The sequence below is a fragment of the Hippopotamus amphibius genome, chromosome 1 (assembly GCF_030028045.1).
Source record: "Hippopotamus amphibius kiboko isolate mHipAmp2 chromosome 1, mHipAmp2.hap2, whole genome shotgun sequence".
In the NCBI taxonomy this organism is placed as follows: Eukaryota; Metazoa; Chordata; class Mammalia; order Artiodactyla; family Hippopotamidae; genus Hippopotamus; species Hippopotamus amphibius.
This window is the reverse complement of record NC_080186.1, coordinates 13,575,266-13,592,714: the sequence shown is the minus strand read 5'-3', so window position 1 is coordinate 13,592,714 and position 17,449 is coordinate 13,575,266. Positions and strand designations below refer to the sequence as shown.

The window sequence follows — 17,449 nt, the reverse complement described above, 5'->3', positions numbered from 1 at the left end:
GTCCCAGAACTCTGTGCACAATAGGGCCCCTCTGAGGTCATGCTTTCTGGGGGGTGCGACGGAGGAGTGACGAGCCACAGCCCCTCCCATTGCCATGAACATATCCCTGGCCACCTCCACGCCCACCAAACCCCACACTCATCTGCTCAGACCCACACAACTGCACTAAATATAACCACTGCAAAGACCTCTTCTGTCTCCTTTCCAAGGGAAATAATGTTGTTTAAGTAAAGCCCTTTAAATTTTAAAGCCCTGGGTTGTGTGTTCTCTGCAGGAAGCTCTTAGCAGCATGCTGGAAAGAAATAATAATAATAATAACAAGGCCAGAGACAACAGAGCAGAGCCCAGCTGCCACCCAGTGACTCCCCAGGCAGGGGGCCTAGGCCCACCTCAGGCTGTTGCTGGAGCCCCTGACTCTCTCCCCCAGAGGCACATGGGATCAGGATGGGAGGTCCAGAGAGCTCCAGAATCACAAAAGATCAAGTTGGAAGTGATGTCTGGCAGAGAAGCAAGAACACAGAGAGGACAGAAAGCTGTTAAAGCCTGAGACATCCTGGGTTCAAAGCCCAGCCACTTAGTAGCTGTGCAACCCTGAGCAAGTGGCTTAACGTCTCTGATGGACTTTCCCCAACAACTCAGGCAGATAGCCATCCCCTTTTCTGCATTCCCATAAGGACTTGGTAACTATTTCAAGTTTAGAATTTTCAATATTATTCCGTAATTTATTTGTTTACCTGCCTATCTGCCCCAGGAGATTGTGGACTCCCTGAGGACAGGTACCGGGGTTTCATTTGTACCTTAGTGTCAGCCCTAGCAAAGGGCGTGACTCAGAGCAGGTACTCAGTAAACGGCTGCTGAATGGAACTAAAACGAGGCTGAGTCTGGGCGCCAAAGAAACGAGTGGCTGTTGGAGCATCGTCACCACTGACACAGCTGCTCTTAGCAATATCCCCTGGAGGCAGGATGCTTCATCCCAAAGGTGGGAATTTGGGGGCATCGAATACGCCTTAAAGGAAGTGTTTTCGACCTAGACAGAACTCTCCTTCCCAATCTTATTACCCATCAAAGACTCTTAGAACTGGGCCATCCAGAATCACTCTTTTATTTTATGGACCTAAGGCTTAGCGGAGTGGGCGAGGGTAAGCAAGTGATGGTGCAAGTTGCTGGAGGAGTTGAAATCAGATCCCGGGGCTCATAACTCCAAGGCTGGTGTGCTTCCTAAGGGACCAGTGTTTTCCATTGTCACTCGCAGGATGAGGCCAAGTGGTACAGAGAAGCTTCTTTAAAAATTCAAATAGTCACATATTTATTTTAATGTGAATTAAGAAAAAATATGTCTACTCAGTACAACAAGCCTACACATCATTCCTTTGTACAAGTGAAAAAAAAAGAGGGAATCAGTTTAAATGTGATTTTAAGAAAATCATGATGTAAGAAATAATCTAGGTGGGATGTACAATAAATAAAGTCAGGAAGAAGGTGGCTGAACTTTGGCAACCTCTACAGTGTGCCCCAGGGCATAGTACAGAGCTGGTGACCAGAAAGCAGCACTCCACCACCCAGGGGTGTGAGCAAGGCAGGTGACAAAAGCTCCCCTCGAGGCCCAGGCCCAGGCCAAGAAGCAGGAGGTGGGCCGCCACCTGTGAAGGATGTCCTGCAGCCCATGCGTAGGGAGGTCCAGCCTACAGGGCGTGGCCACATATTCAAATTGGAAATGAGTCTCATCTAAGTTCCTGTGAACAGTCAGGTAGATGGAAAGGGGGCTGAAAAAAGGAATGTCACCTCCGCCAACTTGGACGCTGAGACCCAAGGGGAGTTTTTCCTAAGGAATGTTGACCTCCAGTGAGAGATCGATCCCCCGCTTCCAAAGGGTCACGCTGCCAGTGAGTCAGCAGGTAGGGCTGAGACCGAGCTGCAGGGGGACAGGGCAGTGCAGGGCTGGGGGACGGTGGCGGTGCATGTGAGCAAGGGACAGGGGCACACTGTCTTGCCCAAAGCACTTCAGAGACTAGGCCAGGGAAGAACTTGCAGCTGGTGTTTGTCACAGCAATTTCAGCAAAGCACTGACTGTCTAAGCGTCTCGAATTTCAACTGGCAAAATTAGTCCTCATCAAAGTCAATTTGAACAGTCAAGATAGATGGACAAAAGGGCCGGACAAAGGAAAATAGAGGGACGAGAGGAAAGTCCCCCGAGCCAACTGAGAAGCTGGGAGCCAAAGCGGCCATGGGTGGAAGTTTTCCCAAGAAATAGTTACTCCATTTAGAAGGCAGCCACGCCCCCCCTCCCAAACTCCAGCTATTCACTGACAAGGTCTCTCTAAATACAGAACTGGCACTCCCAGCTTTCAGATGAAGGATAAAGGTCTGGTGATCGAAAGAGCTAACTTACACACTGCTAACTCCCTTCTCCTCCACCTGCAAAGGTGGAAGCATCCTCCGGCAAGAATAGCTAAGACTTGGAGAGCACTTGCCCTTTCCCTCGGAAGGAAGGAGCTTTGAGCCCATTGATGCCGGATGTGGACCAGACTGCACATGGTAAGAACCAGTGGGGATGGCAGGAAAGATGACCTAAATGGATCTAGGGAGAAAGAACCTCTCTGTGAGAAACAGGGCGGAAAATAGACTGAGGAACGAGGCACCGGTGTGCCCTGGGGTGGAGTAATCAATCAGTGAGATGGACCAGGGGACCGGGAGGTGTAAGGACGTTGAGGAGTCTTGAGCAGAGATGACACAGCACAACAGCCAATACCAGCAGTGGAGGGTGCAGGCGATTCCTCTCTGCAAACTGCAATGTTCTCCCAAAGTTACCTGTCTCTTCAAGTTCACGTGCCCCTGAAAGGCCAGTTCCAAGTTCCTAAAGCCCCATACTTATACGCTACATTTTGGCTCAGGGAAATCTAGCATCTAGCACAGGTTGGGGCATAAGGGCAGGCATTTTATTACTGCAGTTGTTATTAATATAAGTAGAGACCCATTGTTTATTAACACTACACATTGTCTCTTTCCATCATCCCAGTAACTCTGCTGGGTACATTGCGCAACCCCCATTTCCTAGATGGGGAAACCGAGGCTTAGCAGGATGGTGTTAGATCCTTGCTGTTTGCTCCCCAACTCACTCTCTCCCCTTCTCCATCTGTTCTGTGCCTGGGAGCCCAACTGCATGGCCTTCCAACTGAGTTTGGTCAATGGGCAGCATCAGCGAGAGACCCAGAGGCAGGAGGAGGGTGAAATTGGGGTATGTCTTCCTCTAGCTCCCTGCAAGGTCCCCAAGAGTTGGCTGCATCCCTCTACCCAGGGCCACAGTCCTGCCTGCAGCCCCCTCCACACAGCCCTCTTTCCAGTTGCTACGAGTGCTAGTATCTCCCCACTGTTCCTGGCCCCAAGGGCTGCCTCATTCCTTGCTGACCCACTAAACCCTAAAGCCAGTAGTCCCTTTAAAAAGCCCTTCACAGACCACCACCCCCCCCGCCCCCACCCCCCGGACCCCAGGTTGAGCTTGGTGTTTCCTGCTGGAACCTGGTTGATTTGGAGGGAAAGAAATTGTCCCCAAATTACAGAGCTTATGAACAGCGGCACTGAAACCCCAACCCTACTCTGTCTGCTTCCAAAGCCTGTGTCATTCCATCTGAATTGCAGTCTCTCAGCCACAGACATTCACATCCGCACCTTCCCAGATTGGCCACATCCGCATGCCACCTGCTCCGCTATGCACTTAACATTTTTCTTTAACTTGACTCACTTTTTTTAACTTAAATAAGCCATTTAAAAAAAAAGAAAGGGAATTTAAATCACGGCCCCAAATGGCAAAGCAGTCTCACTTGCCTTAAACAGAGGGTGATTGAAAACAAATTATAATGAAAACAAAACACTGTTATTAAAACTTTTACTCCCTCTGGCTCGCTGCAGGCACGTTGCCCCGCACCTGTTTTTGTTGGAAAGAGAGAGGGCGTTAAAGACATGATGGCATCAGCCTGAGGCTTTCTCCTTGGCACAACGAGCAGGATAGGAGACAGGGACAGGGAAGACCCTCCCTCTCTGTGATTCCTGGTTATTTATTGCCAGTGGGGAGGCCCCACCTACAGAGAAACACTGCCCTAGACTCGCACTGTCCAACAGCGCTTTCCACAGTGATGGAGGCGTTTTAGGCACATCTGTGCCACCCAGTACAGGAGCCACCAGCCACATGTGGCTATTGAGCCCTTGAAAAGTGGCTGGTGTAGCTGAGGAACTGAGTTCTGTTCAATTTGGTTAAATAAAAGCCAAGACACCTTGTTGAGTTTTAATGTAAATGTCAGTTGTCACTCACGGCTCCACGGTGAACACAGCCCTGGACTGTAAGCCCCATGAGGGCAAGAACTCACCTATTTGTTCTCGTCTGGATTTCTAGAACAGCACAATGTTTGATGGCCAGGCGCATTCAGTGAATACTTGATGTACCAATGGATGAATCAGTGAATGAATGAATGAGTGGACCATACTGATTCTTGCAACAAGCAACTGCTCTCTGCAGTGTCCTGGGAACCGCTAGCTCTTCCTGGTTAATTAACTCTATTCCTCCCTACCAGGTTGCTTTGCCTCTCTCCTCCTACCAGGCTTCTCAGTCCGGCCACAGGCCTTAGGAATTCGCCTTTTAATGATGTCTCTTCCTCTCTAAGCTGAGCTCAGGCCCAGTTCTCTGCTGCCCAAGCAAACAAAGAAGCTTTTGTGATGTGGCTGCTTTCACCGCCCCCACCTCACTCCCTCCGCCCCTGCCTGGGACATTAGGTGCCTGGTGACAATTAGCAATGTATCACCTGCCTCTGTAGCACCAGGCACCTGGCCTTGGGGTATTGTATGGCCTGAATACCCATTTGATAAAAACCCGCAGGCACTGGGCAGGGAACACCAGCTCTAGATGCGGACGCCACCTACCCTCTGGCCGTGCAAGCCGCTGTCTTCACCCTGCCAAGGCATCCAAGCCCCTGCGCTACCCCCTCCCCCCGCCCAGCCCTGCATGATGCCAGGGCAGCCGGTGATGGACGCCTTCCTTTGGGGCAGCGTGAAGGAGAGAGGAGGAAGAGATGGTGCTGGGGAGACAACGGAGGCGCCAATGATTGGTGACAAACAACCCCTTTGGAGGAGCGCTGAGTGCCTCTGCAGAAAGAAAAACAAAAGGGCAAAGGGAACAGCTTGGCAAAGGAACAAAAAAACCCCAGGGCTCAGCTGTCTCTCTCCCTGGTGACTCCCAAGCCGCTCCTGTGTTGTATGAGGCTGGGGGTTGCTCCCCGCGGGAGTGCCGCCAAGATCCCCACCCGTCTGGGGGACCCTGATGCTCCCCCACACAAGGCTCTTAGGTGGTGGGTCTGCCTGACTGAGCTCCAGGATGGTGCCCAGGATCTCGAGGGAGAAGACCTGGCCCCTCCCCCCCCAACCCCCCCCCCCCAACATCATGCACAGTGTGGGCACCAATGGAAGAGTCATTCCTCTCTGGCCTCCGTTTTCTCAGCTTTAAAATGGGGGGAAGGACTTAAGAGCATTTAATTGCTCAGCCCCCTCCTGGCCCTGATGCTCTGTAATTTCAAACCTGAGGACTTGTTCAGTGCTCTGTGTGGGAAACCGACAATGTATCCCTCGTCCTGGGCACTGGGGCTCATACACACTTCTTCTTTTTCAAACTTGGGGACGTTCCAAACATCATTATAACAGCAGCAACTACTTTTCCCACACCTACTGTGTGCTAGGGACCTTGCACACAGACCCTCATATTATGTAAATTTCCCCTTCCCAGAAGCCCCCACCCCACGAAACCACCATAATGAACTGCATGTTCAATTGGAGAAATCAAGGCTGAAAGCAACAAGAGGTTATCAGAGTTCACACACTGAATAAGTGGTGGAGATGGGATAGAACCCAAGCCAGACCCCAGAGCCCGTGCCCCCTGGGGATCCAGATGCTTCTCCCCAGGAGAAGCTACCCCCATTGCTCTCGGTTCAGGCGCAAGCTGGAACAGCCCCATTCCAGGCAGGAGCCTGGTTTTCCCTCCTTGCCAGGTCTGGACACTGTGGGAGAGGTGGGCGGTGTCCAAACGATGGCATTTCTGCCTCGAGGCCATTGTCTCTTTGGGCACCCCGGAGCAGTCATTTATAACACAATGGTGTTCCAAACAGTTTCCAGCTTCAGGTAGCTCAGAAAAGCCAAATCAATCTTCCTAGAGCCCTGTTCTGGGAATGTCACTCTTCTCTCTTCACCTGCCCCCCATAGCCCCTGGGCTCAAATCCAGACCCCTCGTCCTGGCACGCAGGCCTCTGCCAGCAGCTCCAACCTCATGCCCAGCTTCTCAACGAGCACCTTATGCTCAAGTGAGTCCAGCTGCCTCACTGCCTCCCAGCCTCACACAGCCCGACAGCGTTCTCATTCCCTCCTCCAGGGCTCTGCACGTGCTGTGCCCCAGCCAGGGATTCCCTCCTTACCTGTCAAGATCGTTTCAATCCCTCAGAGCCTTCTTGGGCCACTCCCTTTAGTTTCCAAGGATTTACTCTTGGTACCTTCCTATAGGCCATTTATTATACATGATCTTTGATTGTTCTCAAATGAGCCCAGGCTGTGTGGGGCTGCCAACAAGCCAAAACTCCTTAAGGGAGGTCTCTGCTAATCCAGAATGACGCTGGGACAGCTGCTCAATTAGCGGAAGTGACTGGATCCCTGGACTTGACTCCAAAGTCAGCTTCCAGGGGAGGGAGAACAAAGTGAGAGCTTACTGAGCCTCTCAGAGCGCCCCCATGCCCAGCCAACCCCATCTGGAGGTCAGGGTCAAGAGTAAGGGCCAACTGTATGCCAGGGGCTTTCGTGCATTATTTCATTTATCTCCACAATGCCCTCTATTTTCAAAAGATAGGGAAACCATGACCCAGAGACTTGCCCAGGTATACACTCTGCTAGGAAGTGCCTGGGCTAGGCTTTGAACCCGGTTCAGTTGGAAGTCAAAGTGTATCAACACCAGGTGGCTATTCCACAGAGACAGTGAGGAAGGATAGGTAGGCCCAGTGGTGTGCTGGTAAATGTTTAACAACCAGCTCTGGGTTGGGCAGAGCCCTGATCTGCCGTGTTTGCGGATTTCCATGGTGTAAATACTCCCACTCTGGTCAAGCTCAAGCTACCAATAAGATGCACTCAGAGTTGGGAAGAGATGTGTAAGTCAACGCCTGGATGTGAATCCAGCTCTGTCCCTCACAAGCAGTGGGACTTTAGGCAAATCACACAATCTCTCTAAGCCTCGTTCCTCATCTGTAAAATGGAGAGACTGTTATCTCCCAAATGGGAGTTTCTGGGAGGATTTGATATGACTTTGTGTGAACATGGTTAGCATGGGCTTAGCATATAATAGTTGCCCTTCCTTCCTTCCCTCCTTCCTTCCTTCCCCAAATCCCCCACCCATTGCCAAACAAAGACAGCCCCACCCCCACCACTATCAAGGAGAACCCAGAAGGAACAGGAAGCCCTTTGGTCTCTCTCCACCTTCTACTGTTGTCTCATCCCCCAGACACCAGCCGTGATGCCAGAGTGAGTGATGATGGGCAGAGCTGGACAATGGACACATTCTTATGCCAGAAAGGACTTCCAGAGGTGATCAAGCAGGGCCAGGAAACAGGCCCTGGGCTCAGGGGAGACATCGTTCATTCATCAGTCAGTTAGTCACTCAACAAACACATCTTGAAGATCTGCCCAGAGCCAGGCCTCATGCCAGGCCTAGTGGTACAGGGATGCCTGCCCTCAAGATCTCTCCATTCAATGGGAAGTCCAACCCATGATGATTTCCAGCCCCGGAGGAGGGTTGTTTTAACAGCATGTTGTCCAAAGTGCTGCTGGCAGCACTCACAGGGGACACCTGAGTCAGTAGGGGTGGGGTTGTGGAGGACGAGAAGTAGGTGAGCAAGACTTGGAGGGAGGTTTACGGGGAGTCAGGGGCTGTGCTAGCTAAGGAGAGACGTCTACTCTCAGAGCCAAGAAAGGGTGGAAGTTGGGGAGGAGGTGGAGGATGTGAAGCTAAGGCCAGAAACCTCTGAGCAGGCCAAGTCTGTGGGGTGGAGAGACAGCAGCTCTGATCTCCATGCTGTGTGACCATGGACACATCAGCGTCCATCAGCCCTGCGGACTGGGAATGTAACACCCATCTGGACAGCAGTGGAGGAGGGGGGAGGTCACATCAACAAAGTGGCTACACAGCACCCAGCTCATAGTGCAAGCCTTCTGGTCAGTTTCCTGGCCCGTGAGCTCGTGGGAAGCTGGCCTGTCTCATTCCAAACCCCTGTGCAGTGAATGAACCAGCACAATGGGTTGGGGAGGGAAAGAAAGCTAAACGTGCAGCCACAGAACTCAGATTCCAGTCCAGCCACTTCCTACCACCATCTTTCCATCTCCCTGAGGCTCAATTTCCCTGGTCTGTTCAATGGGTATGAGAGTAGCCTCCTTCATGTCTGATGTAAGAACTAAACGGAAGGATGGGGAGTGGAAGCATCTTGTCAACGCTCAAGTACCACGAGCAGGTAGAGAGTTAGGATGTCTGGAGTCAGAGTCTCCATCACTTTGATTATCTGAGAGTCTTCAAGAAAGACAGAATGTAGTTCCAGGAGCAGAATTTTACCAACAGGAAGTTCACTTGTGAACCCAGCCTAAATTTCACATGCCATAAGACTCTGCATACACTTTTCTGTATGAAGCCACACTCAACCCCTTTCCACGTACCCCAGCACCAGGACGCACATGTCTAAAAACCAAAGATGCTTTGTTCATCCAAACAACCAACCTTTCTTGAGCATCCACCATGTGTTTTGTGGGAAAGATTCAATAGTGAGCAGAACCGGAGAGCATCCCTGCCTTCACGGAGCTTCCAGTCTACTAGGGTAGGGGATGGGAGGTTCACAGTGAGACTGGTTCTATCCCCAAATTTTACTGGGAGGAACAACTTGGGTCTTGGGTCTTGACTGCACCCAGTGTGGGTGTGGGCAGAGGGCAACGCCTCGGGCCTCCAGGAAAGTCAGGGAAGAGATGGGTCAATCAGTCACCCCCAACCAGCAGGCCATGCACCATCCTCCAGGAGTTACCAGGACTGGCTAATCAGCAACTGTAAGGCTCATTATGCCTAGAGAGGGTATCAAGAGGGGGTCCTTCTTTTATAAAAGGCAAAAGTCAACTCCAGACAACTCAAGCCAAAAAAAGTAACTGGTGGAACATTCTGGGGAATTCATGGAACGCAAGGACAAGCTGGAGCCCCAGGTGTCAGGAGGACCCATGCTGCTTGAGCTGGAGCAGCTGTGACGTAACCATGGTTAATACTGGTAGCAGACATCCGAGCCCACAGAACTGAGCTAAGAGCTTTGCATGTCATGGCTCCTTCCATCCTGTCAACACCATGGGAGGATGGTCACATTACTATCGGCCCCAGGGAAACCAGAAAAGTACAGCGTCTTGGGGGCCCTCAATGATAAGGGGGACTTTCCAGTGGTTCTCTGTCTTCCTCTGCTCAGGATTCAGATTCCAGGGAGACTGTGTCAGATGGGCTCACTTTGCAGGGACCTTAGCTGATCATGCCACCTACCAAGATGGCGTGCAATTGGTAGGGTGGTGAATAATTCCCCAAAGCAAATCTGATGCACTGCCAGGAGGTGTAGGAATGGCTGGTGGACACACCAAACACCAGATTCCTTTCCTAGGTGTCCTGATGTCCTTTCCTGCTCGTTTGGGCTGCTACTCTCTAAACCTCTAGCTCCATACATGTTGTATTTATTTGCTCCATTCAGGGAATCTTGGCCAATAGGTCTTGGTGATCACAAGCCCCCTCTGCCACTGGACCCCACTGCAAGTGTAAAAGTGGGTTCCATGATCTCACCCCCCTGGTTCCTTCCCGAGAACTTCATCCTGAAGACAGACACCTCTTAGGAAGTAATGTCACGTTTCACCTCCACTGACATTTATCGTTTAAAATGGGGGGCTTTGCATCCTCTTGCATCCGGAAGAAGCTACTGCATTCCTCCTTCCAGTGATGAAAAAATAAAGTGTTGCTCTTCTCTGAGTGCAGCAGTGTCTTTGGATTGCTTCAGACCCGGGTTTGAAACTCCTAGTTTTTCTACTTACAAAAGATTCTGAGCATCATTCATTACTTAAGAAAGAAAAGAAAGGAAGGAAGGGGGGAGGGAGAGAAAGAGAAAGAGAGAGGTATCTTGGGCCTCTTGTCCTCATCTGCAGAACATGGCTAACGATACTGCCTCATGGACTGTTGAGGGCATTTAATGCATAAAGAACATCTAATAGGTGTGTGATAAATGGGAGCTATCAGTAATATCACTCATCTTTCCCCCAGTCCTCAACTAGACTCAAGAAAGACAGCCTAGAGTTGAGCTTGTCCCACAGTTCTGTCTCCAGCTCTTTGTTCATTCGCGTTCCCTCCCTGGTATATCAGCCCTTGGCTTATTAATGTTCTCCCTTTGCTTCAAGGTCTAGTTCAAGTTCTCCCTCCTCTCTGAAGTATTCCCCTATACCCCCCAGTTAATCACTCTTCCCCCAAGAACCTCCTTCAGGGGACATCAATCCACTTGGCATCTAGCAGATATCAACAAATTTCCACCCGGACTGTCGTTCATCTTTACGGGTGCATGTCCAACCTCTCACCCCACTGGAATGACGGTCGCGGTCATAGGTCTTTCTCTTTTCAGATGTGCTCTGCCCACAACAGATGCCCATTCATTCTCTTGATGAGGACAAGGGATGAACCCACTGGATAATTTTATCTCAATGGGGTTTGGGAAGGAGTAAAGCATCCAGACAGGGCACTGGACACACTACAACTGTCCATGGGTCTGGATCTGAGGAAGTAACTGAGATCCTGTCTCACCAGGAGACAGCATAGCACAGAGGGAAAGAGACAGACAGTCCTGGGTCTGACTCAGCTTGCCACTTACTGACTGGGTGACCATGGATAAGTCACTTAACATCTCTGAGCCTCAGCTCCCTCATCTGGAAAATAACGTTTAACTCTCAGGGTGGTTGTAAGGATTAAACAAGACAAGAAGAACAAAGTACACAGCACAGGCACACAGCGAGAGCTCAGTCAGGGCCGGAGATACAGCCCCTTCCTCCTCCCACTGAAGAATCAAAGTTCCACTTAGCTGTAAACACCATAAAAGCAGCAACTCTCCTACTATGTTCAGGGCCATGTCCCCAATGTTTAGCCTTGTGCCTAGCACAACAGTATACAATGAACATTTGTTGGGTGCCTGAATCAATGAATTTCAAGTGGCCTGGGGGTGGAGCAGAGGTGGACTGCGCAGTTAGCCACGTTAGACACCTTCATGGATCCCAGGAAACCCAGTTAACAGAACTAACCAGACTCCTCTTTGTGCAGCTCTTTGACCTCTGGTTTTGAAGTCTGCTGTAACCCAGAAACCTGAGCAAGTGACTTAATCGTCTCTGCTGCCCCTCCCCCACCTCCCCTCCCCTTAACTGTAGCAAGGTTCAGGTCTGTGTGAGACAGATGTTCTGAAAAGCTAGGGAAGCCAGGGCAATCTAAGGCATCACTGGTACCTTGCCAGCCCTTGCCCACATGGCCTGTCCAGAGAACATTGGAAGGAAAGAGGGAGCCTGGGGCTGGACCAGGCAGACCCAGAAGGCACTGGTGCTTATGTCATTAACAGATCTTAAAACTCTGGGCCTTGGTTTCCTAATCTGTGACAAGAGGAGCTTCAACCCATCTTGCAGTGCATAAGGACCGTGCAGCAGGTAGCACGTGCGGCCACAGTACAGCTGATCCAGCTGTGATATTAGGAGATGAGCAATCTTAGATTGTTTAAAGGGACTTGTGTGGAAAGATCTGTCAATGCCAGGTTTCATTATCCTCTTCGACCTGGGCAGCTGTCCTTTTGTGACTATCAACTTGCCCAAGGCATTAGGATTTTAGGGGGTTGTAATCCGTTCCTACTCTAAAAGGGTTCTCTTGCTAAAAATTAGAAATTTCACTAATGAAGTAAGTGATGTCGGAGGTCGTTTCCAGCTCTAAGATTCTCTGCAGTAAAAAAGCAAAAAACTAGTTCAGCCTCTCAGAAGAAACTCCAGTTTGCATCTTGGTTGGGAAGGGGGTGGGATTTATGGCTGGGGGTGGAGCTGGGGGCGGGGCGGCAGGGGAAGCAGGGGCGGAGCAGCCTGAATCCAGCTGGGCCCTTAACTCCCTGGCCAGGTGCTGAGAAGGAGCCCCGCGGTGCCTGAGTCCCCGCCCCGCGCCCCGGGCGTGGGGTGGAGATGGTGAAGGAGAATACATATATAAAGTCGTCACACCAGCTTGCGCGCGCACAGCCCCCGCAGTCTCGGTGCTGCGGCTGCCTAGGCCCAGCCGAGTCAGCCCCCGCATCCTACCCACACGTGGCTGCCAAGAAGGACTGGAAGGGCCTCTGGCTCGGGCCTTTGGCGCGCCCTAACTCGGCCTGCCCACCGCTACCCTTGGCGGAGACTTCCCCTGGGCCAGAAGAGGCAGGTCCGTGAACCACTCTCTTGCCCGCGTCCCCAGTCCCCGGTACCCTCTCCTTCCCGGGCAGGACTGCCTTCCCAGAAGTGCCCAGGCCAGGTAAAATGGCGCTTGAGGAGTTAAAAACCATGTGGGTTTCTCCTCTTGGAGAGTCAGATACTGGAGAGTGGGAGCAGGGGCAGGAACTTCCAGCCCGGCCAGTCCTGTGTGCAGCCGACTGCTTTCTCCTCCCAGTGCGCAGACCCACCTCTCCAAAGTTGAGCCCCTTTGCTCTGCGGCTCATGGGTGCAGAACCCGCGAGGGCGCACTGGCCGTGCCTCTCCCTGGCAGTGGCCGCCGTCGCCCTCCGCTAGGCAGGCGTGTTTCTGAATGCCTGCCCTGGACTCTGCCCTCCCCGCCCTCCGAAGCGGCCCCTGGCAGGTGGTCCAGCCCAGCCAACTGCCTGGTGCAGGGCTCTCGGTCACGTCCAAGAAGGGCGCCCTCCTCCGGCAAGCCGGCCTCTTGCATCTGGTACAGACCCTCTCGTCCTCCCACCCCTTCGTGGGCACTGACTTGGAGGGGGTAAGGGGGGATCCCACCCTCAAGCACTCATCTCCTCTGCAGGAAGGGAGGGCTCCCCGGCTGCCCAGGACCGCCGCCGGCGCCTCACGCTCGGAAAGTTTCCCGTCTGCGATGCGGATCGACGCTCTACCCTCACCCTGAGCTGCGGAGCTCAGAGCCCACGCCGGCTCCCCCAGCCCAGAGGCGCTCACCCCCCGCGCCCGAGCCCGCAGCCTCCCGCAAGTTGCCGAGGCGGGCGAGGGGAGCGGAGGCGCCTGGACGCCGGCTCAGCTCTCCGCAGCCAGGCAGCCCGAAGAACGCTGCTCACGGCTTCTGGGGAGAACTCGCAGGGTGGGGTCCTGACAGAGCGAGGTTTCCCACCAAAGCCTTTCCCATCAGTCGCCATCCTCACCCCAGCCGCGTCTCTCCGGTTCTGCGCATTCCGGGTGAAAGAGGTACTCCCCTGCTGCCCCCAGCCCCCAACCACCCCCGCTCCCTGCAACGTCCAGGTGAGGGCTCCAAGTCCCTTTCAACAAAGCCCAGTGCCCTCTCCGTAGCGCTAGAATCGGGACACCACCCCTCCCCGCCCCCATATAACCTTTTCCTCTAGAGTCATCCGAGGGAGCCGTCACCCCCAAGTTGGGGCGAGGGGGGTAAGAGATTTTCACCCACTTTGGAAAGTCTGTTACTCCAAGGGTAGGGGGACAAAGTAAAGGGTTTGCATTCCTTCTGGTTTACACCAACCCCTCCCCCCTCTCTGCCAGCAGGACCACCATTCAGGCTCAAATTCTGCAGCTTCTCCCATCAGCAGACCAAGCACTCTTCAAGGACCTCGGGGTCCTAGCAGGGGGTGGGGTTATTTTAGGGGGGCACCCCCTTCCTGGCCGGCACTCTCAGAGGCTGGCTAAGCATCTCCTGGTAGGGCAAGGCACATGGCAGAGGACAGTTGATTCCCCCACCTCCATCACCCATTTGGGCTAGGGACTGGGACCCTACTGGTCACAGTGCTACTTTTTGGCACCTCGCATCCCCCACCCCCTCCGCGGCAGAGCCAGGATGTGACTCCAGACGGGCTGGTTCTGGGCATCCAGGTTTGACACCAGGCTTAGGGGGGAATCGCGGTCGCGGACCCTCTAGTCTCTGTGCCCACGACTCTTAGCCCGTCCAGCCTCCCTCCCGCCGGGCTCGTAGCGGATGTGTCGGCTCACTGCCGAAAGGTGCCGGGGTCGCCAGGTTGGGCTCCCGCACCACTTAAGACCCACCAGGCGGCGGCGCCGGGCGGAAGGCATCGAGGCTTCCGCGAACCCTGGACCCCGGAGCTGCGGAGGCACCAATCAATTGCTCTGGAAACCTCCTTCCAATGGGTTCAGCCCAGCTGAGACCCAGTCCATGCGGGACACACACACACACCACTGCTCACACCTCCTCAGCCCCCAAACGCGTCCGTACCTCCTTCCACACTAAATCCACAGGCTCCATTGCATGCACACACACTCCTGGCCCACGAAGCAACACAACCCCCTCGTGCCTGCACCTCCGAACATCCCAGAAATGTACACTCTTGCCCAAGTGTCACATTCGCACCTCCTATGCACACACGCCCCGTGCTCCCCCAACAGAAATACAGTCACCTGCTGTCACACAGCGCTAAAGAGACCCATACACTTGGGACACGTGTGCAACGCCACACCTCACACACTCATCCACCCTCTAACATGCTCACATATACAGTGACACAAGCTCACACACTTCACACCCTCACCGAGAAGCTGGCACCCGCTCACACCCCCAAACACTCTGGCTCACACTCTTTCTCACACACACCTTCTCTGTGTAGCTGACCTAGACACCCAAACACCCCTCCAGACAACTCTCTCGCTCACACACCATCACACACACTCACATCTCTAAATACACTCCCGCACCCTCTCCACACACAGCTCCTTCCCGGACACCCTCATACACAAACGCAACAAAGACACACGCTCATACACACACGCACACACACACCCTGGCACAGACCCACAAGCGCTCTCTCCAGAGGAGACACCCTCCCTCCCTCCTCAAGACGATCGGCTCTGCAGACCCCCACGCCGGGAGCGGGGCTCGGACCCGGAGCCTCTCCCCTCTCGGGAGCGACCCCGGCCCGCGCCCTTCCCCAGCTGCCCGCCCCCGCGCGCATCCCCAACCGGGGCTCCGGCCGGCGCCCGCGCACTCACCGCGCGCCAGGTCCAGGATCGCGGCGAGCAGCAGGCAGACACAGCCGCGGAGGCTCGGGGCGGTTCGCATGGTGCCCGGGAGCTGGCGGCGGTGGCGGGGCGGTGGCGGAGGCGGCGGCGGCGGCGGCAGCTGCGGGGCCCCTCGCCATGGGCTCAGGCGCGCTCCTGCCTCCGGCCGCCGGCCGAGATGGTGGCGGGCAGCGTGGGGCGCCGCGGGGGCGCCCCCATGCCGTCGCGGCCGGGCCGCCCGGGCGCCGGGCTCGACTCGGCTCGGGCCCTGCCGGGCTCCGCGACCCTCGCGCTCGGGGCGACCTCCGGGCGCGCCGCAGCTCCCAGCTCCCCGGCTGCGCACGGTGCCCACCGAGGCTCGGAGTCGGATCCGCGGTAGCGCGGGAGTTTGGAGCCGAATCGCGCTCTCTCTGCGTGGCGCTTGCCTCTCCAGGCTGCGCGAGCGCCCCCCTCCCCGCGCCCTCCCTCTGTCCCTCCCCCTCTCCCCGCCCCCCCGCTCTCCCCGCCCTCCCCTCGCCCAGCTCTCCGCGGTATTATACAGACTTTTCTTTAATCCTTTCTGGGCTGTTCGGTTCTCGTCCGCTAAGCCGATTTATTGCAGGGAGGAGAGTTCCCCACCTCCAGTCCCCCTCCTCTCCCCCTCCTCGCCTCCTCCTCGCCCCCTCCTCCGGGTCCCCCACCCTCTCTCCTCCCCGCCGCCCGACCCCTCCCCCCCCCCCCCCCCCCGCCGTGGTTCCCCTCCTCATTCACAACTCGCTTGCAGCCCGTAGCTCAGTAACCCTCCCCCGGCTGACCGGGCACCCCTGCCCTCCAGACCAAGCGCCATCTGATCCCTTTCCACCTAATCCATCCCTGGAACACCCTCCCCCGCGCGCCGACCCCCAGGCTGGTGGAGGGAGGCAGCCTCCCCGCCCCCCACCAATCCCCAGTGAGTGAAGCCATCCATGGAGCCAAACAGGCAGGGTGTGGCCCGGGAGTACTGGTCTTGCCACCTTTTAGTTAAGGATTAGGGGCGTAAGTGCTCTGAAACTTCCCAAATTATGGCTGCCTTCCCCCAGGCACACATAGAAATGGGGTATGTTTTGTCCTTTCTTCCAAGAATAGCCACAATCTTGGACCCAGCCAGAGATGGGTAAGGAAGTGGATGTTTCCTCCTGACGGAGACCTCAGTTTCACCTTTTTGGCAAACCTGATTCCTTTTCTTTTCTGGCCTAAGGATCGGGGTTTGGGATTTGTATCCTATCATTACACACACACACACACACACACACACACCATTGAACTTCAGGCCTGGCTGTGGGCCTTGAGGTCTCCTGGGAGGGGACAAGTACTCCAGCCTTTGGAGTAGTCTCGCGTGAGGTTAGATTAGGTGGGGAAGTTCAGAGCATGGAATTTCACTCTATGGCATTCTAAGGAGAATTCCCAGCTTCTCTATCTGCCAGGTTGCTGTGTCAGGCCGTCACTCTGTTTACCTAGATAGACAATGGGTACAAAGCCAGTTCCATCCCAAGCAGCCCTTTGAAGGGGTGTAGGGAGTGGAGCGGGCAGTGGGTAGCTGCTAGGCTGTCTCTTGGCTAGGCTGTCTCTTGGCCAGGCTTGTGCAGAGATGCCCCATGGCAGGGAGCTGGTCCCTCCAAATGCCCTCGCCAAGCCTCACCACATCACTTCCCGAGGCTGCCCTGCTGCAGCTCAGGCCTGCCCACCCCAGGGAAGGAGCGATTTGCATTTATGAAGATCTGAAAGCATACATTCACCTGACAGGCTTTAGAATGATCCTCTCAGTAAAATAATAATAATGATCGTAATAAACCCTTATAAATAGGTGTTTGATTACAGTTTGTCCCTACGTGGGTTTTTTTTTTTTTTTTTTTGAATCAGACTAATTGGCTGCCAGGCTGATTGGGCTGGATATGGCTTGAACGCCAGAGTCTTAGGCCCTTTCTTCTCCCTTCGCCTGGCTGTTCTTTGCTCCTTCTCACCCCCACCAACCTAGGTCCCCCCTTCTCCAAGTTGCTGAGGGTCAGCCAGAGGTCACCGCTCCCCCACACCTTCTTTTTGTGCTGCCCCAGCAGTGCCATGGGGCATGGTCCCTGACCCCGCCTTCTCTGCCCCTCCCTCTCCCCACCTCTGGCCCAGGAAAAAGCCAACAGAACCCAAATCCACGGTGGGTGCTAAGCCCTCTGTGGAGGGG

The 17,449-nt window shown here is 54.4% G+C and overlaps 1 protein-coding gene across 1 annotated transcript in view; it reads right to left on the bottom strand.

Annotated features, from left to right (window-relative positions):
• Positions 1 to 15,319, bottom strand: part of IGSF21 (immunoglobin superfamily member 21) — a 245,812-nt gene extending 230,493 nt beyond the window's left edge. The window contains exon 1 of the mRNA XM_057750825.1: positions 15,250 to 15,319. Coding sequence (XP_057606808.1) covers positions 15,250 to 15,319 — 70 coding nt within the window. The remainder of the gene's footprint in view (positions 1 to 15,249) is intronic.
• Positions 15,320 to 17,449: the final 2,130 nt, after the last annotated feature.